Here is a 25,568-nt window from a genome sequence, read left to right on the forward strand (position 1 = left end):
CTGTCAACTACTAAGTTATTAGGGGATCATAGGAATATCATTCTGGGTATTGGTTCACGAGAATTATCCAGACTCATGCAAGCATGACCAAACTCTGCTGACATCTTTGTCCCACCTGTAATCTAGGGAAGAAGGAATTTGGCGAGTCATGTGTTGGTACTAGCAGGTCGGATAAACAGCTAATGCATGTTATGGCACTCCTTGGCTTTTATCTATCTGGTTCTGAGGAAAAAAGTCTAAAGCCAAGACTTGGGGATTTGCTGTACAATTTGTTTTGGGGTTTTTTTTGTTGTTAACAGCACAGCAGTTTGCCCTTGCTCCTTTGTGTTTCCAGCTCAGTAGTAACTGGCTTATTTTGGACTATACTCTCATGAGCCTTCCTTAGCAACCACTGGGGTCCTTCCCCTATTTTATGGCTCCCTTCCAACTCACCTAGCCCAGGTGCTTCAGTGACAGCCCTCGGATGGGGATAGTCTTCCACGACCTCTCCTGGAATCCTGCAGTCATGGGCTCTACACCTGACCCCCAGGTGTCAACATTATGCAACAACAGGACTCCAACTCCCACCCCCTCCCCGCAGGAACTCTGTGTGTTGCCTCTGCAACGTCCCCAGCCCTGGCTAGCCCACGAGAGCACAACCCAGGTCTGGGAACTGTGTGTAGTACTGCCAGGGAAGAATCAGGCCAGTCCCATATTAATGTACTGTATTACCATATATTTAAGATGAGAGGATTTCTCGCCTAAATTGGGTCTCACAAGACTAAATTATTTTGGTTTGTGTAAGATTGTCACTGGCTTATGTGGACTGCATCTACAAGAGAGTAAAAAGCAAAAATTATCAGGGGAAAGATCATTCATGGGATAGGGAAGATCTGAGCATGTATAGGCGTGGCTTTGTCTGCACCCTCAAGTTTAAAGGAACAGATCAGCGTTCTGTTTCACCTCCACCCCATCCCAACACAAACAGCCTCAGAATGCTTATAAAAAGGAAAATAAACAAAAGCACAGATATTAAAAGCTGTACGTTTTCCATCACACGCACTGAGTTTTCACCATTTAAATTGAGCTACATGGATACATTTTACACTGCAAAGACACAGCAGTATTTTGGAAATTTTGCCTATAGAATTTCACACAATTGTCATAAAATTGGTCCTTTAGCTGGTAGGGAGAACAGGAAGGCCTCACGTAATCAGTACTTACAATAAAACAAGCTCACATCCAACTTGGGAAATAGCTTTCTGAACTACATTTACCATGTTGCTTTATAAACTGCTTATTTATAGTTTTATCAGTTTTCTTCCTTTCTCCAGCCAACCAATTACTTAATTCTGACCCGTATCATAGTAAATAATGGTCTCTAATAATAATGTTATTTTGTTTTAGGTTTAAAAAAAAAAAGGCACAGTTTCTGCCATCTTTTCACCCACTCTGTCATCTTTTGTTAAATTTAAGTGCTCATTACAAGTTATATGCCGACAATGTCCAATTTATTTTCCTCCTGAAGACATCTTGGTCTCTTACTACACAATTTGCATTTCTATGTATTTCTTCAATTTATGCCTAGCTCAAAACACAACTGTTTAACATTAAATATAGATAAAACAAATTCTCACATTCTTTCACATCATTCTGTGACAGATATCCCCTCTCACCCCATTATTTGATGCCTCCAACATAAATCAAGTGCAGAACTTAAGGTGTAACTCTTGATTCCTCTCGTTCCAGGCAGCTTCACATAAAATCAGTTATCAGAAACTCCTATGATGCTACATCTGCTACGTCACCTCCAGATTAAATGATTACCCCTATTCTGTCTTCCCTTCACTGGCTTCCTATACTGTCCTATCTGCGATAAACTGGCTGTTACTATTCACAATCTGCTCAATAATGTTAAATCACTCTAGATATATTTTAATTTAATGATTCACACTCCTGTCCATAATCTTTGCTCTGACAATCAGAACATACTTGATGTTCTATTTAAACAGCTTGATTGTCAGAGACCCGCAAATGCACCTTTTCAATAGCGGGGCCAATTTAGGGGAATCCATTACCAGGTGCAATCCATACCATCAATGATCCCAAACTTTTGAAGCATGCATTGAAAACCTACTTGCTTAAGCAGACATTTAATACCTCAGATTAATTCCAGCCCCTTCCCCTAGCAGCACTAATTTGTCTTAGTTCCATCTTCTCCCGATACCATTCCACCTGTATCAACTTTAGAAAGTCATTTTGTTCTTATTTTAGTATTTTTTTTTTTTTGATTTGAAATTTTTATTGACAATGACAGCAATAAAAACAATACAATACAGTAGGATAGAAATATCATACATAGTGGATTTTCATCCCGTAACCATCCCCTCCCACCCACCACCCTCTCACCTGCACAGAAAAGAAATAACATAAAATAAGTAAAGTATCTGCAATAGCAAAAACAAGAAGCATTACGTACACCTGCCTCAAACTGTTAGCCCATAAGCCCAAGAGGACAATGTTAAAGAATAATTGGTCAGCTTGCAAGCCAATGTAAACGAGGACATTGGACTACTACCAGGCAATGAAAGAAAAGAGAACAACACTACATCAGGCACCCACTCCTGTCAGATTGTGATGTTCAAAGTCAGTGGACACACCTGCAGAAACACTAAGAGGCATGCAGGGGGCCACATTCAAGTTTGTGACAAGTCCGAGGTTCCATGCCACTCGAGAAAGGCGGACCAAACAGACTTATAGGCCTGCAAGCGTTTTTGGCGGAGTGCCGTGATATGTTCTAGCTGATTGATGGTGTGTAGACGATGCACAATGTTCCGTAAGGTAGGCATAGTCGTTTGTTTCCAATGAAGGGCTAAAGCCATTCGCGCAACTATGAATACTTGTAGACAGAACCTGTTTTGGGACATAGAGAGGTGTTCCACTGAATCCCCCAAAAGAACTATAGTAGGGTCATTAGGTACACGTTGCCCAAGAACTTGGGAGAGCCAAGCAGTCACCATGGTCCAGTATATTTGCACGATGGAACAATCCCACCAGATATGTACATAAGATCCAGGCTGTCCACATAGCCGCCAACAATCTATGGAAGAAGTTGAATACATCCGATGTAGGCGAGTGGGGACATAGTGCCATTGATGTAGAATTTTCAAGCAGTGTTCCTGCAAGTGTGCCGACAGCGAACACTTGCGTGCGGCAAGAAAAATGTCCTCCCACTTTTCCACATCCCACGTAATGTTCAACTCCCGCTCCCATTTGAGAGCGCAGGGGAGCTTAGTTGTATAGGCGCCTTGTATGAGCTTGTAGAGCCGAGAGACCGCCCCTTTCACCACTTTAGGTTGCGAACAGTAGGATTCAAACAGAGATTTGGAGAAACAAAAATGCGCTGAGTCCATCTCCCCTCTAATAAAATGCGCCAATTGAGCGTATTCTAAAAATGGGAAAGGAATGCCCGGGTAACGCTCCTGAAGACCGGAAAGGGGTATAACCGAGTTCTGATGGATGAGGGTTCCCATAGTAGTAAGTCCCAGCTTCTTCCAAGTTGCAAAAGCTGCTTTAGGTAATCCTAGAGGGAAGCGCAGATTGTGAAATAAAGCTGATGAATGACAATAAGGAAAGTCGCCCACTAATTTATCTTTCCAGCGCGACCATACTCGGAGAGTGGTATGTAGCGGGGGGGGGGAACAACGATAGTGCGCCTCCAAGTCGTTCTCGGTTGCCAGAATGTCGCTGTGGTCGGCATGGCTCCCAACATGTGCTGTTCAATAAGCTGCCACGGTAACGGCTGTGAGGAGCAATTGTGGATATGGAGAATCGCTCGCACTTGTGCTGCAGCATAATACCAGGCCAAGTTGGGGACACTCAGCCCCCCATTGATCTTTGGACGAAAAAGGACAGGGCGGGCGATCCGAGGTGGACGTTTTCTCCAAATGAATGCAAAAATCTTCCGCTGCGTGAGTTTTAGGATATTAGTAGAAAGATGAATTGGAAGAGTAAGAAACAAATACAACAATCGTGGCAGAACGTTCATTTTGATGATAGAGATCCTGCCCAGCCAAGAGTGAGAGTCTTGGTACCAGCGTAGGAGGTCACGATCAATATTCTTGAACAGCGGTACATAATTGAGTTGAAAGAGTTGGTCCACATCCGCTGAAAGGTAAACCCCGAGGTATTTCATAGGTTTAGTGGTCCAGCGAAAAGGTAGGTCCCTTTGCAATAGCTGAGCGTCATCCGGCGATATATCGATCGGTAAGATCTCCGATTTGTCTAAATTCACTTTGTAGCCGGATACAGAGCTAAACCGTTGGATTGCAGCCAGAACCGCTGGTAAGGATGTCTGGGGATGAGTTAACGTGAACAAAACATCATCCGCGAATAAAGACATTTTATATTGCCGCTCTCCCAGCTGCACTCCCTGGATAGCAGCATCAGATCGAATGGCGGCGGTGAAGGGTTCAAGGAATAGCGCAAAAAGAAGAGGGGAGAGCGGGCATCCTTGACGTGTACCTCTGGCAATGGGAAACTTAGTACCGTAGCTACCATTAACTTTGACCTGTGCGGTAGGTTGGTGATACAGTTGATGCAACCACTGGAGGAAATGGACACCAAACCCCATTTTGGAAAGGGTGCTAAATAAAAATGGCCAGTGTACCATGTCGAACGCTTTTTCAGCGTCGACAGCAAGAAGGGCACTGGGGATACGTTCCCGGCGAGCCCACCAGATGAGATCAATAGTGCGCCGAACATTGTCTGAAGCTGAGCGGTCTGGGATAAATCCAGCCTGGTCTGGGTGTACCAAGTTCGGGAGGATAGTGTTAAGGCATTCAGCCAATATACGAGCCAGGAGCTTAAGGTCCAAATTTATTAGAGAGATTGGTCGAAACGACCCACACAAAGTGGGGTCTTTCCCAGGCTTGGCAATAACCGAAATTCCAGCGGTGTTAGAATGTGGGCCCAGGACCATTCCCTCTCGTAGAGCGTTAAACAGATCAGTTAGATGTGGAGCCAACGTTGTAGAGAAAGTTTTATAATATTTGCTGGTTAGCCCGTCTAGGCCAGGTGCCTTGCCTGATTTGAGAGTTTTTATCGCTTGTTGAACTTCTAGCAAAGATATGGGATTATCCAACAGCTGCTGTTGTCGAGAATTTAGGACTGGGAGATCAATGGTCTGCAGATATTGATCAATAGCGGATTGTGTGATGTCTTCACGGGCGCTATAAAGGGTGGCATAAAATTGGGTAAAGCAAGCACCGATGTCAGCGGAGGTGGTTTGCATAACACCTTGACAGTTTTTGATTTTAGCAACACTGTTGCGGAACATGGACTTCTTAAGTCTACGCGCCAACATGCGACCAGCCTTGTTGCCGCCTTCGAAGTAGAGTTGTTTCGTAAGATTCAAAGCATGCACGATGCGCGCATCATCCAAATGTAGGAGTGCTTGGCGGGCATGGTTGAGCCGCTTAAATATCGCCGAAGTTGGGTTAAGCATATGTTGCAGAGAGAGAGATCTGATGTCCTGTAGAAGCTTAGATCGTTTTTCGCCTTCTAATTTCTTACAGTAAGATGCCCGGGCAATAAACTCTCCACGGATAAACGCCTTAGAGCATTCCCAGATCACAGGGACAGAAGTATCTGAAGATGATTGATTCCGGAAATATTCTGATAAACGGCAATCAGCCACTTTAATATAGTCATCATCCTCCAGAAGGCTCTCGTTAAGTCTCCAGTACCGGGTGCCCGGGATCACCTCAGGAACCTTGAAGTCGAACCACACAGGTGCATGATCAGACCATGTAATGGGTTCTATTTCCACCCTGGTTATAGAATTCTGCAAACTTTTGTCCACTAGTAAATAGTCAATGCGGGTATAAGTAGAGTGAGGATGCGAATAAAAGGTATATTGTCGAGAGCGGGGGTTTCGTTGACGCCAAATATCGATAAGATTCCATTTATCCATCAGGTGGAGGATAGAACTACGAGCCGCTCCAGAGGCACAAGAACCCCCACTAACAGCATCCAGATGAGGGCGAAGCGTCAGGTTGAGGTCGCCGCCAATCACCAAGTGGTTGTTCGCAGTGCAATTCAAACAATCCTCAAGAGTCTTGAAAAAGGTTGCTTGCGCCATGCAGGGTGCATATACATTCACAAAGGTAAAGACGTCAGATCCAATGCGCAACACCAGGACCAAAATACGTCCCTCTGGATCACTGAATTGATGCAACACTTCATGTACCACATTTGACGATACCAGTATGGCCACTCCAGTATACTTGGATCGCATAGTGCTGGAAGCAAAGTATTGGTATGGGTAGGAGGAGTGAGCTAGCAGTTTCTCATGTCTCTTTTTCAGGTGAGTCTCCTGAAGCAACGCAATGTCCACATGGAGGGCTCGTAAGTCCTGATATAGTAGTTGTCTCTTTCTGTGAGTGTGTAGCCCCTTCACATTTATAGAAAACAGCTTAAGCATGGTGTGTCAAATAAAAGGCAAGGAGCGCACGAACAAAACTTGTCCGCCAGCTAATAATGAGAACAGGGAAATGCTTGTCATCAAGAAGAGACATATAAATACAAGTGCAAGGTGTTAGGGATAATAACCCCCAAAAAAACCCAACGTCTGCCCAACCTATCCGGCAGGGCTCCCACCCGCTAGGGGCAAAAGCAGGCGAGTGTGGCAGCATGCTGACTACACAGCCCCCCAAAGGGCCCCTCCCCCCTCCAACTAACAAATAGAAATACATCAACAGGAATAGATATATAGTGAAGGCATATAGCACATGCACAAGAATTGTAATGTATATCACCTTCCCCAGGCATAGCAAAGAAATCTGTTAACAGTAGAACATCTGAAACAACAAAACAAGCGTTGCATGAGAAAAACTCAGTAAGAGTTAGAATGTTCCGGGTCCCCATATAAACAGTCAACCCTGCTCCTGAAAAGAGGATCCCGATTCATCTGGCTGTCTGCGAAGGCGTCGTCTCCCATTAGGTACCCTTTGCCAGCGAGCAATGGTGGCCTTCTTTGGTAGCCCCGAATCTGGCTTAGGCAGGGTGAAGGAAAACGGAACATTCGCCGCTTTAAAGGCCTCCGCCGCTTCTGCTAGGGTCTTTACTCTATACGTGACTCCCTGCACTAGGAACGAAAGTCCAAAAGGGAAGGTCCATCGGTAACGGACCTGTGCCTCCCGCAGGGTTTTTGTGGCTTCTCGGAGATCATAGCGCTTTTTCAATGTTGTGGGAGCTAAATCCTGAAATAGAGCAATTGTCAGTCCGTCCCAAAGCCACGTGGGCTGTTTCCTCGACTCCGCATAAACTTGTGCTTTCAATGGGAAATCACGAAGGCAAAAAATAATGTCTCTAGTCTTGTTAGGAAGACGAGGGCCTAGTGCTCTGTGCGCTCTTTCAATGGCAACAGAGGGAGTAACCTCCACTGTCTCCGGGGCCTCCGCTGTTGAGCGCAGGTCGAGAAAAAAAAGGCAAATTTTCCGAGCCACCTCCAGGGCATCACTATAAGCTTCGGTTTCGGGGACGCCTCTAATTCTGAGGTTATTGCGTCTCGAACGATTTTCAATGTCCTCAAGCTTCTCTAAGATCGCCTGGTTCTCAGCCTGCAAAGCATGTTGCTGCGTGTTATGAGACGCCATGTTGATAGCTTGCGCCTCCACCGTCTGCTCTAGTTCGTCTACTCGATTGCCCAGGGCCACCATATCTTCTCTAATCTCCGACATGGAAGCCAGGAGCTCACTGCGGTGTTGTCGTAAGTCTGCACGTATCTCCATAAACCAGCCCCGGAGCTCCGCGCGCCCGACTGTATCAGTGAGGGGGAGGGTCGGGCCCGGCTCAACAGTCACATCCCCGCTACTCGCCTCGAGTTGCGCCGCGTCATCCCCCGACTCGCTGGGTGCAGAAAACTCTGGCGGTTGCCTGTGGAACCCGTAGTGCTTAAGATCGGCTGTTTTTTTCTTTGCAGCCATGGTTTGTGCAATAAAGAACAGCGGGCAGCAAAAATAGTATCCCGTTGAAGTAGAACGCGTGAAAAATAAGGGTAGAGAGCCCAATTTCGGGAGCTCAGGTCTCACACGTCCATCCACACCGCGTGCGCAACAGCGCCCATTTTAGTATGTTTTATATTATGTATGTACGTTATTGTGTAACCCACCCCAAACCTTTTGGCGGGGCAGGATATAAAAACTTTTAAATAAATAAAAAAATAAGTGAACCAGGGTATCAATCTCCGATTCTTTCTAGCTAAGCTGCATTAGGAAACGGAAAGTATTTTAAATGGCTTAACAGCTCTTTGAACATCTGACCCTGTGTATGCAACACTCAAGAATATTCCAAAAATACCTCAGGGAAAAAAAAAAAAGGGCACATTTTTACAGCACTTATTCCCTACCATTTTATAGAAAATGAGGGATAATTTTACAACAGCTCACACAGGGCTGAAGTCTGTGTGCACAGAGGAAACGCAGGATTTTGGCCCAGATTTTCAGAGAGGCCTTACATGCAAAAGTTCATTTTGAAAACCAGCAGGACTGCGTGCAGTTTGGCAGAGCTTCGGCATGCGCATTTACACCCCCGATAGAGAACCGGTGTGAATGTCTACTTGGACGTTTACATGCCGAACATGCACGTGGAAACCATTTCCCTACCCCAGTTCTGCCCCCCACCCCCATGCGAAATTGCTTCTGCCCCCCCCGAGGTAAAACTTTCAAAGAGACCATTTCTACATGTAAAACGGGATATGCTTTGGAAAATCTCCACCATAACAAATTGTTTATTGTTAATAATATGATTATAAAGATTCAGCTAAGGCATACATTAACCAAGAGCATGTTGATCCCTAAATCTAATCTGTTTGCTTAGAAGTGGTGGGTGGGGCCGTTATAGGGTTTCAGGCCAAAGAAGCCTTGTGCATTTGGAGCCCTAGGCAAACCTTGGCTGCCTCAGGGGGAAACGACGCACTGCACTATTTGCAAGGTTTGTCGCACTGTCCTCCGCCTGATTCATGCTATGTAATTACTGCCGATAGCAAAATAATTGTAGGGGTGTAGTCTGGCATGTTTAGTCTGTGAAACAATCATTTGCATAACTTAAGCTGGCAGTTAAATCCTTAGCATCCTTTTTTTTTTTTTTATCATTCTGACTGCTATGCAATTACTGAGGAGATATTGGTAGAGAATTTTGGGCTCCAGTTTCCTCCTGCTACTTTGGGTTTCTGGTTCAATTGGAAGTGTGGCTGGGATCCTGCCTTAATTTGCATCTATCTGGGGTGTTTTGTCTTTTTATTTCCTCCCAACTTCCTTTTCGTCCAGTCACTGCAGGGCCCATGCACCAAGGCTCCTTCTGCTAACCTGTAATCAAGGCAAATACTTCCCCTTTTGAAAAATTCCCCAGAAAAAAAAACTTCCAACACAACATTTACACCTGCTAATGTGTGTGTGATGGTACTGGAGAAATTATTTACCTAATAATAATAATTTACCTTTGTAAACCATTATGATGGCTCTACCGAATAACGCTATATAAAACTCATCAAATAAATAAATAACTTAGTTTTCCTTAGTGTAGACAGATGGACTCAGGACCAATGAGTTATGCTCCCCTGCCAGCAGATAGAGCCAGCGTCAGATTTCAAAGCTGATGTCAAAGCTGATGACACCCCTGCAGTGACCTCAGCCCTTCAGTACTCTCTTCACCTGAGCTAAAGAATTTCAAATTATCCATATCAACTGAAAAGAAGGTTGTTAATACAAACAAAAAACTCAATTTGAAATGTCTGTTTGCCAATGCCAGAAGTCTAAGACGTAAGATGGGAGAGTTAGAGTGTATAGCAGTAAATGATGAGATTGACATAATTGGCATCTCTGAGATGGAAGGAGGATAACCAATGGGACAGTGCTATATCAGGGTACAAATTATATCGCAATGATTGGGAAGATCAACTTGGTGGGGGTGTGGCACGTTATGTCCGGGAGGGTAGAGAGTCCAACAGGATAAAGATCATACAAGAGACTAAATGCTCAGTAGTTTATTGTCATTTATATACACTGTTACATCAGACGTACCTTCACAAAGTCGTTTTCCCCCTAAGGCAGCCAAGGTTTGCCTAGGGCTCCAAATGCACAAGGCTTCTTTGGCCTGAAACTATATAACGGCCCCATATTGTCCCCCCCTCCAGTCATTAGTTAAAATTTGATCATATTATGATCACTATTGCCAAGTGGCCCCACCACCATTACCTCTCTCTCACCAAATCCTGTGTTCCACTAAGAATTAAATCTAAAATAGCTCCTTCTCTTGTTGGTTCCTGAACCAATTGCTCCAAGAAGCAGTCATTTATTCTATCCAGGTATTTATGTCTCTAGCATGTCCTGATTTTTATATTTACCCAGTCAATATTGGGGTAATTTAAATCTCCTATTATTATTGCACTGCCAAATTGGTTAGCTTCCCTTATTTCTCTTAGCATTTCATCATCTGTCTGACCATTTTGTCCAGGTGGACGGTAGTATACTCCTATCACTATACTCTTACCCAACACACATGGGATTTCTATCCTTATAGATTCTACTGAGGCCCTTCCCATACTGACACGTGGGGCTTTACCAGCACCTAGATCCAGGCCACCTCATCCAAATCATCAGCTGCAGGACTCCCTACTCCCACTTGGCAGAGGGTTGGAAAAAGAAATAGATTGCGGAGGCATTCTGGTGGACCCCAACTCAGCCAAGCCTCAACATGAACTTCCAACCGAGGAGAGCTGCAAATATCTCAGACCAACTTGATATGAACAGGCAGAAATTTTGCTATTCTGAATTTAAAAGGGAGACTGTATCACACAGTTTTATCTTACAGGAGGTTATTTTCTTTTCTTTTTATAATGCTTTATGATCTTTATCTTTTTGTTAAAAGTCACTGCCGTATAGGCGGCGGAGGGATCGCGTCCCCATTTATGACAATAACACCCCCCAGATCGGGAGAGTGTGTAGCCTGCAGGGAGGGAAAGGCAAGCAAAAATGTGTTCGTAGGGGACAAACCGCATCCCCATGGGTTTAGTGCTGTTTACTGGTTTTTTAATGTATTGATCGTAGATATTTCCTCAAATGCAACAGGAGTTACCTCTCTCTTTCTAACCCATGCTGTCTGCCTTGGGTTATATTGTGTACTAGGGTTAATACTTATTGGTGGAGTGGCGCATTACATTGTGGCCTTCAGATGGGGAACTGCCCAACATACCAATGTGCGAGGGCTGAGCCCCTATCTTTGATTCATATCCAAAAATTTACACAAATGGCTAAAATATGTATCATGTCCTTAAATGTAAAGGGGTTAAACTCACCGCAGAAGCAGAGTTTCCTTTTTCGGGAACTGGATTTAAGATTGCCCGAAATAGTATTCCTTCAAGAGACCCACTTATCTAAGAGGTATGAATATCTGATGAAATCACCCAAATACAGCTACAGTATTTCACGCCCAATAATAAATTAGCCAAATATACTGGGGGTCAGAATACTATTTCTGTAAAATGTTATATTTGAATACACACACTGCCTTTCAGATCCTAAAGGCAGATTTCTATTACTCCGAATTAAAGTTAATGGGTCCCGCTATACTATAGCAAACGTTTATGCTCCCAACAGAGAACAGGCCACTTTCTTTCAGGAACTTCATCAAATCTTGTTACAACATAGTGTGGGCCTGTTAATATTGAGGGGTGATTTTAATGTAGCTCTCTCTCATTTTTTAGACACCTCTAAGCGACACGCACAGGTTGCAAAATTTCATAGCAGGGCTATTAGGGATCTTATGAATGATCTGCAGCTCATAGACCCCTGGAGACTACAATATCCTCATTCTCGATCCTATAGTTATTACTCCAAGCCCCATGATTCTTATTCCCGAATAGACTATATCTTGGTGACTAAGTCTCTTTTCCATTATGTTCAGAACCCCGAGATAGGCTTCATTTCGTGGGCAGATCACACTCCTATTAGCCTGGACTTCACCATGCAGGAAGACGATGTGGGAAGACGGTTTTGGAGACTTAATGACTCTATATTGACTGATCCTTCCTATATACAAGACATTGCCCAAGTCATTAATGATTCTTCGGAACCAATGCTGGCTCTGTTGATTCCCCTGTGGCGGTCTGGGATTGTTTTAAGGCATTTATCAAAGGCCTCTTTATATCTCGTTCCTTAATAAACAAAAGAATGAGGCAAACTCTCAGTTGCGGGATAAGAATTCTCTCAAAGCAACATATTCAGAGCGGATCCCCAGTTATTTTGATTCACCTCACTAAAGTCAGCGAGGATCTTCATAGACTGGAAGCTGATTGTATCGCTCATTCCCTGGAACTCTCATGCCAAGAGCACTTCAAAGGAGGTGAGAAGGCAGGGAAGTTGTTGGCTACCAAACTGGGAAAAAAAAAAAAAAAGACTTACCTTCCAAAATTATATCCTAAAAATTAAAAATGACCTAGGCAAGATCTTATCAACCTAGTCAGAGATTGGCCAGCAATTCCTTAAATTTTACCAAACTTTATACACTGCTGAAACCCAGATCACCCCAGAGACCATGCATTCCTATTTGAGCTCCATTTCCATTCCCTGTCTCACTATGGAAATGAGGGAAATCCTCAATGCAGATATCTCCACTCCAGAACTGCTGCTGGCTATAAAGGGTCTCAAAGCAGGAAAAGCCCCCGGCCCCGATGGACTCATCGCAAAATTTTATAAGTCCTTCGCCCCTCAGCTGGTTGCGCCTATGCAAAAACTATTTAATCACCTACAGACTGGAGGCTCATTACTACCAGATTCAAACCTTGCAGGCATTACAATTATAGCCAAACCAGGCCACGACCCCCCCACACTGTGGCTCGTATCACCCAATATCCCTGATTAATCTTGATTTAAAGATACTGGCCAAAGTGCTGGAAGCCCACTTAAATGTCTTCATTGCCCACATTATTCATCCGGACCAGGCTGGGTTTATTCCTGGTAGATGACCAGCGATAATGTTCGGAAAATTATAACTATAATCTGGGGGGCGCATACTCAACACCTGCCCATGCTTCTCCTTGCTATTGATGCAGAAAAGGCCTTTGACATGGTGCACTGGCTTTTCCTCTTTGAGACTCTGAAGGTTATGAACTTTGGTGATTCCTTTTATAATTGGATTCAAGCCCTTTATGATAAACCCAAAACGTGTCTGAAAATAAATGGAGGATACTCAGACACTTTCAATGTACAACGGGGCACTAGACAAGGTTGTCCCCTCTCACCCAACAGTTTGTCATATTCCTGGATCCCTTGGCCATCACTATCCGTAATAATGCTCTCATTAATGGCTTTTCCTTTGGAACAGAGACCTACAAACCTTCGTTGTTTGCAGATGACATTCTTTTTACAGTTACTAATCCCCATACCTCTTTGCAGGCTATTGAAAATAATTTGGATTCCTTTAGTGCAGTTTCTGGCTTTAAAATTAATTGGGATAAGCCAGAAATATTGAATGTCATGTGTGATCCCCAAACTACAATGTATTTGAAATCTACTCATCCATTTAAATGAGCTCAGTCCAAAATTAAATATTTAGGAATCTATCTGGGTAAAAATCTAGCCGATCTTTTGAAATTAAACTATGTCCCCTTGCTACAGACAATCGAGAGGGACATAGACTGATGGTCACGCCTTACCATTTCCTGGCTTGGCAGGATTGCTGTCGTTAAGATGAATATCTTGCCAAGACTACTATATTTATTTCAAACTCTGCCTATTACACTAGCATACACGACTTTAAAATGCTGGCAAAAGAAATTGATGTGCTTCATTTGGCAGCATCGCCCCCCTAGGGTAGCCAGGCATGTTTTTTTTCAAAACAAGCTTGAAGGGGGCTTGGGACCCCCCAAACCTGTCCTGGTACTACGCTGCTGTGCAACTTCGCCCCATCATTGACTGGCATTGTGCTCCAATGGTAAAACATTGGGTACAAATTGAACAGACCTGGTAAGGAGACATGCCACTTCAAGCATTGGTCTGGCAACCCAGGCACACTTGGCGCCCGTGCCCTAATTCAGCTCCCACTACTAGACACACCTTGAATGTTTGATCAACATGGAGGGATAGATTGGTGGGCTTGGCCTCGTACTTCTACTCATCTTATCTCTTCTATAACACCACTTTTACTCCATGCATTCCCTCCCTATCCTTCTCTGCCTGCAAAGCTAGAGATCTCACACAAATTGCCCATTTCTTGCCAAATGATAAAATAATTCCCTTTGCTAAATTTCAAGTCACACATGATTTGCCCACATCTGACTTTCTGACATACCTCCACATAACTCATTTCATAGCCAACCTGCAGAGGTGATCCCAACTGGCCTCCCCAACTGGCCTCTAAGAGATCTCTTTTTGAGGAGTACTGTATCCAATCTCAGATGTTAAAGGGCCTGATATCAAATTTATAAATTACTGAATACTCGCTTAAAGACTAAACCCAATCATATCACTGCCTGGGAACGAGACTTGGGTACATCACTTTCTGAAGAACAATGGTCTCTGATATTCATGAAGACCAAAAGTCTGTCTCAATCTCCTCCTCTATAGTTGAGCATAGCTACAAAGTATTATTTAGATGGTACATTGCGCCCACTCGCCTAAGCAAGTTTAATCCTCAGATTAGTGGGTTATGTTGGCGCAATTGCTCTCAACTAGGCTCTTTTCGGCATATGTGGTGGGATTGTAAATACATTCAAAGCACCTGGTCGCAATTAGGGATTTTCCTTTCAGACATTCTAAACACACTCATCCACTTAACTATAACACATACACTCCTTTATTTGCACAACGAGGACTCCATTCCTTACTACCACACTTTTATTCAGCATTGTTGTATTGCACTGAAAATGGAGATTGTCTATTCTTGGAAAAGACCATATGCCCAGACTCTTCAAGAGGTCCTGAAGAGATTGGACAAAACTTGCACACTGTATAAAATCACTACGGCCAAACATAGGATGGACAAGTTTCATAAGGTTTGGACACCCTATTTAACAATGAGGTGAGCACACCCTACGTATAGCACGCCTAGGACTGGTAACCCAGGGCAACACCACAACCAATATACATGTTGGTTCCTTCTGTATATCTTTCGCACTATTATTGGCCTTACCTGAGTATACTCCTGTATATGTCACTATATATGCATATACAGCATTGCTCTCTGCTTCAACGGCAGGGGGAAATGAGGAAAAGAGGATTTACATTCAGACAACAACCAACAAGGACTGAACTACACAGTCTGGGTAAACAAATAAGCGTGGGAGTAGCTTGCTTATTGCGGCGGTTACTACCCTAAACCAATTAAGCCTGATACTTCACTTTGAATGCATATACAGCATTGCTCTCTGCTTCAACGGCAGGGAGAAATGTGGAAGAGAGGATTTACATTCAGACAACATCTAACAAGGCATGGATCTGTGCAGTCTGGGTAAACAAGCATCAGGGTAACTTGCTTGATGTGGCAGTTATTACCCGTAACCATTAAGCCTTATGCTCACCTTTGATGCAACTCCATCATTACTCTCTGCATCAGTGGCAAGGGGTGGCAGGTAATTTTAATCAAAACAGTTACCAACAAGGGTCCTGAACTTGGTGGTCGGTGAAACAGATAAAAATGGGAAAATAAGTGTGGGAGCTTGCTGGGCAGACTGGATGGGCCAATTGGTCTTTTTCTGCCATCATTTCTATGTTTATTAATTAAGATTATTTGTTATCTGCGATCCGTGGTATAAGTTGATGTTTAGGAAAACAGCACGTAGGGGGGAGGGGAATTAGTTTATAAAATTGGTATGTTGTCCTTGATAATGTATAAGCCTACAGACCATGATATGTTTGGTTTGTTATATTTTTCAAGGATCACAAAAATTGTAAATAAAAAAAAAAAAGAAGTGATGTATTCCATGCATTAAGCAAGGTAAGGCAAAATGATTACTGGCATGGTTAAAATGTGAGGTGAAAGAGGCTATTTTAGCCAAAAAAAATCCTTCAAAAATTGAAAGAAGGATCCATCTGAAGAAAATAGGAAAAAGCATAAGCATTGTCAAGTTAAGTATAAAACATTGATAAGGCAGGCTAAGAGAATTTGAAATTAAGTTGTCTGTAGAGGCAAAAACTCACAATAAACACTTTTTTAAATATATCCGAAGCAAGAAACCTGTGAGAGCTGGTTGGATCATTAGATGACCAAGGGATTAGAGGGGCTCTTAGGGAAGATAAGGCCATTGCAGAAAGACTAAATTAATTCTTTGCTTCTGTGTTACTAATGAGTATGCTGGGGAGATATTGGTTCTAAAGATGGTTTTCAAGGGCGAGGAGTCAGATGAACTGAACCAAATCACTGTGAACCAGGTTAACGTAGTAGGTCAGATTAACAAACTAAAGCGTAGCAAATCACCTGGACTGGATGGAATGCACCCCAGGGTTCTGAAAGAACTCAAACAAGAAATTTCAGATCAATTAGTTAAAATTTGTAACCTATCATTAAAATCATTCATTGTACCTGAAGACTTAAAGGTAGCCAATGTAACCAATATTTAAAAAGGGCTCCAGGGGCAATGCAGGAAACTATAGACCAGTGAGCCTGTTTCAGTGCCGGGAAAAATAGTGGAAGCTATTATAAAGATCAAAATCAGAGCATATAGAAAGACATGGTTTAATGGAACACAGTCAGCATGGATTTACCCAAGGCAAGTCTTGCCTCACAAATCTGCTTCACTTTTTTGAGGGGTTAATAAACATGTGGATAAAGGTGAGCCAGTAGATGTAGTGCATTTGGATTTTCAGAAGGCGTTTGACAAGGTCCCTCTTGAGAGGCTTCTAAGGAAATCAAAATTTCATGGGATAGGAGGCAGTGTCCTTTTGTGGATTACAAACTGGTTAGAAGACAGGAAACAGAGTAGGATTAAATGGTCAATTTTCTCAATGGAAAAGGGTAAGCAGTGGAATGCCTCAGGGATCTTTGCTTGGACCGGTGCTTTTCAATATATTTATAAATGATTTGGAAAAGAATACAACAAGTGAGGTAGTAGTTCAGAGTAGTTAAACCACAAGCAGATCGTGATAAATTGCAGGAGGACCTTGCGAGAGTGAAAGATTGGGCATCGAAATGGCAGATGAAATTTAATGTGGGCAAGTGCAAGGTGATGCATATAGGGAAAAATAATCCAAGCTGTAGTTGCACAATGTTAGGTTCTATATTAGGAGCTACCACCCAGGAAAAAGATCTAGGCGTCATAGTGGATAACACAATGAAATCGTTGGCTCAGTGTGCTGCAACAGTCAAAAAAGAAAACAATGTTAGGAATTATTAGGGAGGGAATGGTGAATAAAACTGAAAATGTCATAATGCCTCTGTATTGCTCCTTTGTGAGACCGCATTTTGAGTACTGTGTATAATTCTGTTCGTTGCATCTCAATAAAAATACAGTTGCGATGTAGAAGGTAGAGAGAAGGGCGACCAAAATGATGAAAGGGATGGAACAGCTCCCCTACGAGGAAAGGCTAAAGAGATTATAGAGCTGTTCAGCTTGGAGTAGAAACAGCTGAGGCAGGATATGATAGAGGTCTTTTAATCATGAGAGGTCTAGAACGGGTAAATGTGAATCAGTTATTTACTCTTTCAGATAATAGAAGGATTAGGGGGCACTCTATGAAGTTAGCACATAGCACATTTCAAACCAATTAGAGAACATTCTTTTTCACTCAACGCACTATTAAGATCTGGAATTTGTTGCCAAAGGATGTGGTTAGTGCGGTTCGTGTAGCTGGGTTTAAAAAAGGTTTTGATAAGTTCTTGGAGGAGAAGTCCATTAACTGCTATTAATCAAATTATCTTAGAGAACAGACACTGCTATTACTTGTATCACTACTATAGGATCTACTTAAATGTTTGAGTACTTGCCAGGTACTTTTAAGCCTGGATTGGCCACTGTTAAGAACATGCCATACTGGGTCAGAAGAAGGGTCCATCAAGCCCAGCATTCTGTTTCCAACAGTGGCCAATCCAGGCCATAAGAACCCAGCAAGTACCCAAAAACTAAGTCTATACCATGTTACTGTTACTAGTAATAGCAATGGCTATTTTTTAAGTCAACTTAATTAATAGCAGGTAACTGACTTCTCCTCCAAGAACTTATCCAATCCTTTTTTAAACACAGCTACAATAACTGCACCAACCACATCCTCTGGCAACAAATTCCAGAGTTTAATTGTGCGTTGAGTGAAAAAGAACTCTCTCAGGTTAGTTTTAAAATGTGCCACATGCTAACTTCATGGAGTGCCCCCTAGTCTATTATTTGAAAGAGTAAATAACAGATTCACATCTACCCGTTCTAGACCTCTCATGATTTTAAACACCTCTATCATATCCCCCCTCAGCTGTCTTCTCCAAGCTAAAAAGTCCTAACCTTTTTAGTCTTTCCTCATAGGGGAGCTGTTCTATTCCTCTTATCATTTTGGTCACCCTTCTCTGTACCTTCTCCATCACAACTATATCTTTGAGATGTGGCGACCAGAATTGTACAAAGTATTCAAGGTGCTGTCTCACCATGGAGCGATAAAGAGTCATTATGACATTTTCCGTTTTATTCACCATTCCCTTTCTAATAATTCTCAACATTCTGGAAACAGGATATTGGGCTTGATGGATCCTTGGTCTTACCCAGTATGGCAATGTCTATGTTCTTAAGCCACAGTGGACATACTACTGAAAAAACTTCAATTAAAATATGATTAAAAACAGATAACCTTAACTGTACTCATCCAATCATAAACACTGAACCCCAGTAAGAATATAGCTGTCCTAATCTAGGGGCTGGATGACAGTTTACCCGTAATCTCTTTGAATCAATATCCACTCCAAGGGCGAATCCTTGGCACCATTCTTGGGCAGCCATAGGCAGGATGCTGAGTCCATCTGTCTACACTAAGGAAAACGAAATCATCAGGTAAACGAAATCATCAGGTAAGTAATTCCTCCATTTCCTAGCGTGTAGCCAGATGGACTCAGGACCAATGGGATGTAGAAAAGCTACTCCCAATCAGAGCGTGAGGCTGCCTGCAGTCCGGTTAACGCTGCCCTTGCAAAGGCTGAATCCTCTTGGGCCTGTACATCCAGGCGATAGAACCTGGATAAGGTGTGCAAGAAAGACCACATCGCCATTCAGCAGATAGCGACGGGAGACAGCCATCTAGCTTCTGCCCACGAGACTGCCTGAGCCCTACCAGAATGAGCTTTAACCTGAGAAGGTAATGGCTTTCCAGCCCCCAAATAGGCTCCCATGGCCACCTCCTTAATCCAGCGAGCTATGATAGCCCATGAAGCTGGTTCGCCCTGCTTCCTTCCACGTGAAACACAAACAGGCGGTCTGTCTTTCAGACCGGTTCTGAAACTTCCAGATACCAAACCAAATGTCTACTACATTCAAATGACAGAGGAGGTGGTATTCTTCTGCGTCTTTGTGCTTATCTAGGAATGGCAATGAAATGGACTGATTCAAATGAAACTCCGAGACTACCTTGGGCAAGAAGGATGGAACGGTACGAAGCAATAACCCTCCTGAAGTCATCCGGAGGAACAGTTCCCGACACAATGCCTGTAGTTCAGAGATGTGACGTGCCAAGCATACAGACAGCAGGAAGACAGTTTTCAAGGTTAATAAAAGCAAGGAAAGACTGCACAGCGGCCGAAAGGAGGGAGCACTGTAGGAGTGGCCAGAGGTGCTTCACCCCTTTCAGAAAATAGCCCACGTCCAGATGAGCCGACAGGTGGGTTCCATTCACCTCACCCCTGAAACAGGAGAGCGCTACTACCTGGACCTTCAGGGAGTTAAGGGTCAAACCTTTATTTAAGCCGTCCTGCAAAGATTCCACAATTAGTGAGATTTTGACTACCCGAGGGGGGACACGGTGTTCCTTGCATCAGGCCTCAAATAATCTCCAGACCAGCACATACACTAGGAATGTAGAGAACTTCTGAACGCAGAATAAGGTGGCAATTACTGCCGCAGAATATCCTCGCTTCATCAGGTGAACCCTCTCAAGGGCCAAACCGTAAGACTTAATAGAGTCGGATACTCGTGACTGACTGGTCCCTGCTGTAGCAGGTCCCTGTGCAGTGGGATGCACAGGGGGTGGGGGGGGGGGGGTCTCCACCAGGAGTCTCCGCATATCTGCATAATACCGATGCCTGGGACATTCTGGAGCTATTAGCAAGACTAATCCCCTGTGGTACTCGATTCTGCAAATGAGCCTGCCCAGCAGGGGCCATGGAGGGAAGGCATAGAGCAACTCTTCTTCCGGCCAGGTCTGAACAAGAGTGTCTATCCCCAGGGACCACTGATCTCTTCTGCAAGTGAAGAATCGGGGATCCTTTGCATTGTGAGATGCAGACAGTAGGTTGATGGACAGGAGACCCCAGTTATCTACCCCAGCTGAAAGGCTTTAGCCAACAACACCACTCTCCTGGATCCAGACTCTCCCTGTTTAGAAAGTCTACTCTGATATTGTCTTTTGCTGCGATGTAGGAAGCTGAGATTATCTGTAGATGTATTTCTGCCCATTCCATAAAGGAGATCTATTTCCTGTGACACTTGCTGGCTCTTGGTTCCACCCTGGCGGTTGATTTAGGCTACCGTCGTTGCGCTGTCCAATATTACATGAACCCCTTGACCCTGGAGTCTGTGGCTGAATTGTAGAGACATGCCAGTCTGACTGCTTGGGCTTCCAGGCTGTTGTTGTTCCAGAGGGCCTCTTCCTCAGTCCAACGTCCCTGGGTCATCAGTTCCTGACAGTGAGCTCCCCAGCCCTGGAGGCTCGTGTCTGTTGTGAGGACCAACCAGTTCAGAGGGGACAGGGGTACACCCCTGCTCAGATGAGCTTCCTGCAGCCACCACTGGAGCCGAGAGCATACTCCCATCGATAAGTGCAGGCAAACTGAATAGTCTTGTGACTGCGGGTTCCAATGTGACAGTAGTGAGCGTTGAAGTGGCAGCATGTGTGCCCTTGCCCATGGCACTATCTCCAGAGTGCCACCATCAAACCAAGAACTTAGAGATAGCTCCACATTGTCGGGCGTATCGTGCTCATCAACTGACACACTTGGGACATCAACTTCCTTATCCGCGTGGTCAGAAGTCAGTGCCAGTGATATGCGGCACTGACTTGTTATAGCAAAGAAAAAAATCGCAACAAGTTTCAGATAAGTGCTTTTGATGGTTACTTGTAGCACAGACTTGTTGATAAACAGTAATACTGCAACAAGTTTAGAACCTTGCTACTTTGTGATGTTGGGAAGGTTTCAGTTTCAAATATCTTCTGAAACCACAACACATTCCATTCAGAAGCCAGAAGACATAAAGATTACGGGCTTACAATGAGAGCATAAGTCGCCGGATAATATAACTGTGACACATACCATTGCAAGTTGCTGTGATATCGGCATTTTTGTCAAACTGGACATTCTATAATATAAGACTTTTGGTATCATTTCCCGAAGGGAGTGGGAGAAAAATCTGTGGATAACATAAATTGTGAAATAATATAGTTACAAACGCGCCAAGATACTGGCGTTTTTGTCAGACAGGATACCCCGCAATACAAAGATTCTTAAAAAAAAAAAAAAGTTTGAAATAATTGCATTTTTATTTTAAATTAAAAAAATAGGAGACAATAAAGACCAGTGATTGAACTTACTGGTTTGAAAATTAGAGGTCATTCAGACCCCTTTTACCAGTTCTGAGGTCTTTGTCTCTGAATTATAAAAATTTACAAAAATAAAAATTTACATGAATTATGAATAAAGTAAAATTTTAACAGCGATTAAAAAAAAAGAGGCAATTTATGATCGTCTTAGACAGTTAGCTTTGTATGGACACTATACATAAGAACATGCCATACTGGGTCAGACCAAGGGTCCATCAAACCCAGCATCCTATTTCCACCAGTGGCCAATCCAGGCCATAAGAACCTGGCAAGTACCCAAAAACTAAGTCTATCCCATGCTACTGTTGCCAATAATAGCAGTGGCTATTGTCTAAGTCAACTTAATTAATAGCAGGTAATGGATTTCTTTTCCAAGAACTTATCCAATCCTTTTTTAAACACAGCTATACTAACTGCACTAACCACATACTCTGGCAACAAATTGATGAAACTGAAAACTTGGTTCTTTAAAATGGCAACTTGGCTGTTCCTTAGTTCTATTGCTTCCTTTGATATTATTCCTAGGTCTCCTTTGTTTTTGTCCTCATTTATCCTATTTATTACATTTTTTTTTGTAATAAAAGATATGCAAAGTTTCTAAGAATAAAACAGGAGGTCTGACCTGGGTTTCATCAAAGCACTGAATTGTGGTTCTGTTAGCAGAGCTGTGTTCACCAGTTCTTATTTCATAAACATGGTGTTCAGTCAGAGTGAAAAACCAAGGGTTTGAGGAATCTAGTCTTCATTACTTCCTGAAGAAGGGAATATGAATTCCCCACAAAAGAGGATTTCCTTTGCAGTTTCTCCAGTGTGTTTGTCAAGTACAATACTATTTTGTTGCATTTACCATCCTGGAGTTGCCCATTGGTGCACAGCAATCTATTTTGCTCTTAAGATTTACTAAAATTTGTGCCCAATCTCCCTGCCCACTTCTCTTGCTTGAGTTCTCATTTCAGTATTTTAGAACCCACACATTAGCAAACATTGAAAGCAATTCAAGAGACTTCACCTGTCATAGATTTCGGATCCCTCTTCCAGGCCTGGCAGGAGTCCAGTTATGAAGGCCTGAAGACTTGGCAGCAGCGACTTCTGCAGTGGAAGAAAATAGATCTCGTACAAACCCAGGAGAACCGGTCTCACTGACATCGCTGCATTGGCCAGCAGGGGAAACAAGCCAGAACTTTAGAGAACAAAAAAAAAAAAACATACATATATATATATAGATATATCAGAGCAGAATTAGGCATGAATTAAGCAAACACTAAAGATCAAGTCACACGAGTTTCCGAGGATTGGTTTACTCATTAATTCTTGTGATCTTTCTATAAGTAATATCTGGGACCTATCAAACAGCAAAATTGCTTACCTTGTAATAGGTGTTATCCCAGGACAGCAGGATGTAGTCCTCACATATGGGTGACATTGGTAATGGAGCCCTATGTACGGAAAAACTTCTGTCAAAGTTTCTATAAACTTTTAACTGGCACAGAGAGTGCCCACTGAGCATGCTCAGCATGCTATGATATTCTCTGCCACAGGGGTCGCCCTTCAGTCTCGTTTGTAGCAATTAGCGTTAGCCAAAAATAAAATAATAAAACGTATCAGACCCAACTCCGTGGGGTGGCAGGTGGGTTTCGTGAGGATTACATCCTGCTGTCCTGGGATAACACCTATTACAAGGTAAGCAATTTTGCTTTATTCCAGGACAAGCAGGATGATAGTCCTCACAAATGGGTGATTAGCAAGCTAGAGGCTGAGTAATTTTGTAACGAAGCAACACTGCAGTCTTGTTGATGGGAATGAGTCAGCCAAAGATCACAGCAGGATGGATGTAGAAGGAGTTGGGTTTAAACTGAAAACATGTTCTTTAAGACAGATTGTCCGTAGGCGGAATCTTGTCGACCTTCTTTGTCCAAACAGTAATGAGCGGCAAAGGTATGAAGAGAACTCCATGTTGCTGCTTTACAGATGTCAAGAACTGGCACAGAACGATAGTGTGCTACTGAAGTTGACATTGCTCGTACTGAATGTGCTTTTACTCGCCCTTGGAGAGGAAGGCCTGCTTTTTATAGGAAAACTGTATGCAGTCTGCTATCCAGTTGGACAGAGTATGTTTACCCACTGCTTTACCTGGCTTGTTTGGGTCATAAGAGACAAAAAGTTGATTGGATTTCCTGTGGCTGCAGTGCGGTTTAAGTAGAAAGATAATGCACGCTTACAGTCTAAAGTATGTAAAGCCCGTTCTCCTTGGTGAGAATGAGGCCTTGGAAAGAATGTGGGTAAAACTATGGATTGATTCAAGTGGAATTCCGTAACTACCTTGGGAAGGAATTTTGGATGTGTTCGGAGTACCACTCTGTCATGTAGAAACTTTGTATAAGGTTCGTATGTGACAAGTGCTTGTAATTCACTAACCCTTCTAGCTGATGTAATGGCTATGAGGAAGATAGTCTTCCATGTGAGAAATTTAAGATCACAGGTATCTATGGGTTCGAATGGAGAACGCATGAGTCTGGTTAATACCACGTTCAGGTCCCATTGTGTGATTGGGGGTCGAACTGGTGGTTTAAGTTGAGTTAAATCTCTCATAAATCTACTGACGAGAGGTTGTGTAGAGATAGGTGCATCTCCCAGTTTGTTATGGTAAGCTGAGATTGCACTTAAGTGTACTCTTACAGATGAAGTCTGGAGACCAGATTCTGAAAGATAGTATAAATAATCTAGTAGAGAAGAAGTGGAGCAAGTGAAAGGATCAGTATTGTTTTGCTTGCACCACAAGGTAAATCTTTTCCATTTGGCAGAGTAGTTCTTTCGTGTGGAGGGCTTACGTGAAGCTATAAGCACTTGAGAGATATGGGTTGAAAGATTGAGTGGTTGTAAAATTAAGCTTTCAACATCCAAGCTGACAGGGCTAGGGATTGGAGGTTGGGATGGCGCAATCGACCCTGATCCTGAGGTATGAGTGTGGGAGCTACTCTCAGACGAATGGGATCCCTGACTGAGAGGTCTAGAAGTGTGGGAAACCATACTTGTAGAGGCCAATACGGGGCTATGAGTATCATGGACCCCATGTCCTGTTGTAGTTTTACTAGTGTCTTGGTTATGAGTGGTATCTGAGGATACGCGTATAGCAGGCCTGAGTTCCAATGGCGAGCAAAGGCATCCTTGGGCAAGCTGTTTTTCTGCTTGAACAGGGAGCAATAATTGTTCACTTTGTAGTTCAGATGTGATGCAAAGAGATCTAATTGTTGGTTGACCCCCAACGTTGAAAGAGCCTGGTTGCTATTGCTGGATCCAAGGACCACTCGTGTGGTTGGAACTGACGACTGAGGCGATCGGCTACTATGTTGTGAACGCCTGCTAGATAAGTGGCCCATAAGAGTATTGAGTGTGCTAGGGCCCAGTCCCAAATCTGTGCTGCTTCTTGGCAAAGGAGATACGAGCCCACCCCCCCTTGCTTGTTGATGTACCACATGGCTACTGTGTTGTCTGTTTATATGAGAACAGTCTTGTGTGAAAGGCAATCCTTGAACGCATGCAGCGCATAATGTATAGCTCGAAGCTCTAGGAAGTTTATCTGAAATGTGGCTTCGAGTTTTGTCCACGTCCCTTGAGTCTGCAGATGACCTATGTGCGCACCCCAGCCCAAGGTGGATGCATCTGTAGTTAGTGTTACTTGCGAAATCGGTTGCTGGAAAGGTAGACCTTTGAGCAAATTGTTCATTGATGTCCACCAGAGGAGGGAAGAACACAGTTCCTGAGTTACATGAATTTGAGAGGACAGTGGCTGAATGGCTTGAATCCATTGTG

General features: G+C 43.3%; 1 protein-coding gene across 8 annotated transcripts in view; it reads right to left on the reverse strand.

Annotated features, from left to right (window-relative positions):
* Positions 1-25,568, reverse strand: part of DOP1B (DOP1 leucine zipper like protein B) — a 299,309-nt gene that overhangs the window by 213,160 nt on the left and 60,581 nt on the right. For 6 of the 8 annotated variants that reach the window (XM_029603491.1, XM_029603487.1, XM_029603486.1 and 3 more), the window contains exon 4: positions 22,768-22,938. The exons of 1 other annotated variant lie outside the window; for it this stretch is intronic. In XM_029603491.1, coding sequence (XP_029459351.1) covers positions 22,768-22,938 — 171 coding nt within the window. Of the gene's footprint in view, positions 1-21,471; positions 21,569-22,767; positions 22,939-25,568 lie in introns of those variants that run through there. One more of the 8 variants, XM_029603492.1, reaches the window with a different exon arrangement.

The sequence above is a fragment of the Rhinatrema bivittatum genome, chromosome 5, assembly GCF_901001135.1.
Source record: "Rhinatrema bivittatum chromosome 5, aRhiBiv1.1, whole genome shotgun sequence".
Lineage (NCBI taxonomy): Eukaryota > Metazoa > Chordata > Amphibia > Gymnophiona > Rhinatrematidae > Rhinatrema > Rhinatrema bivittatum.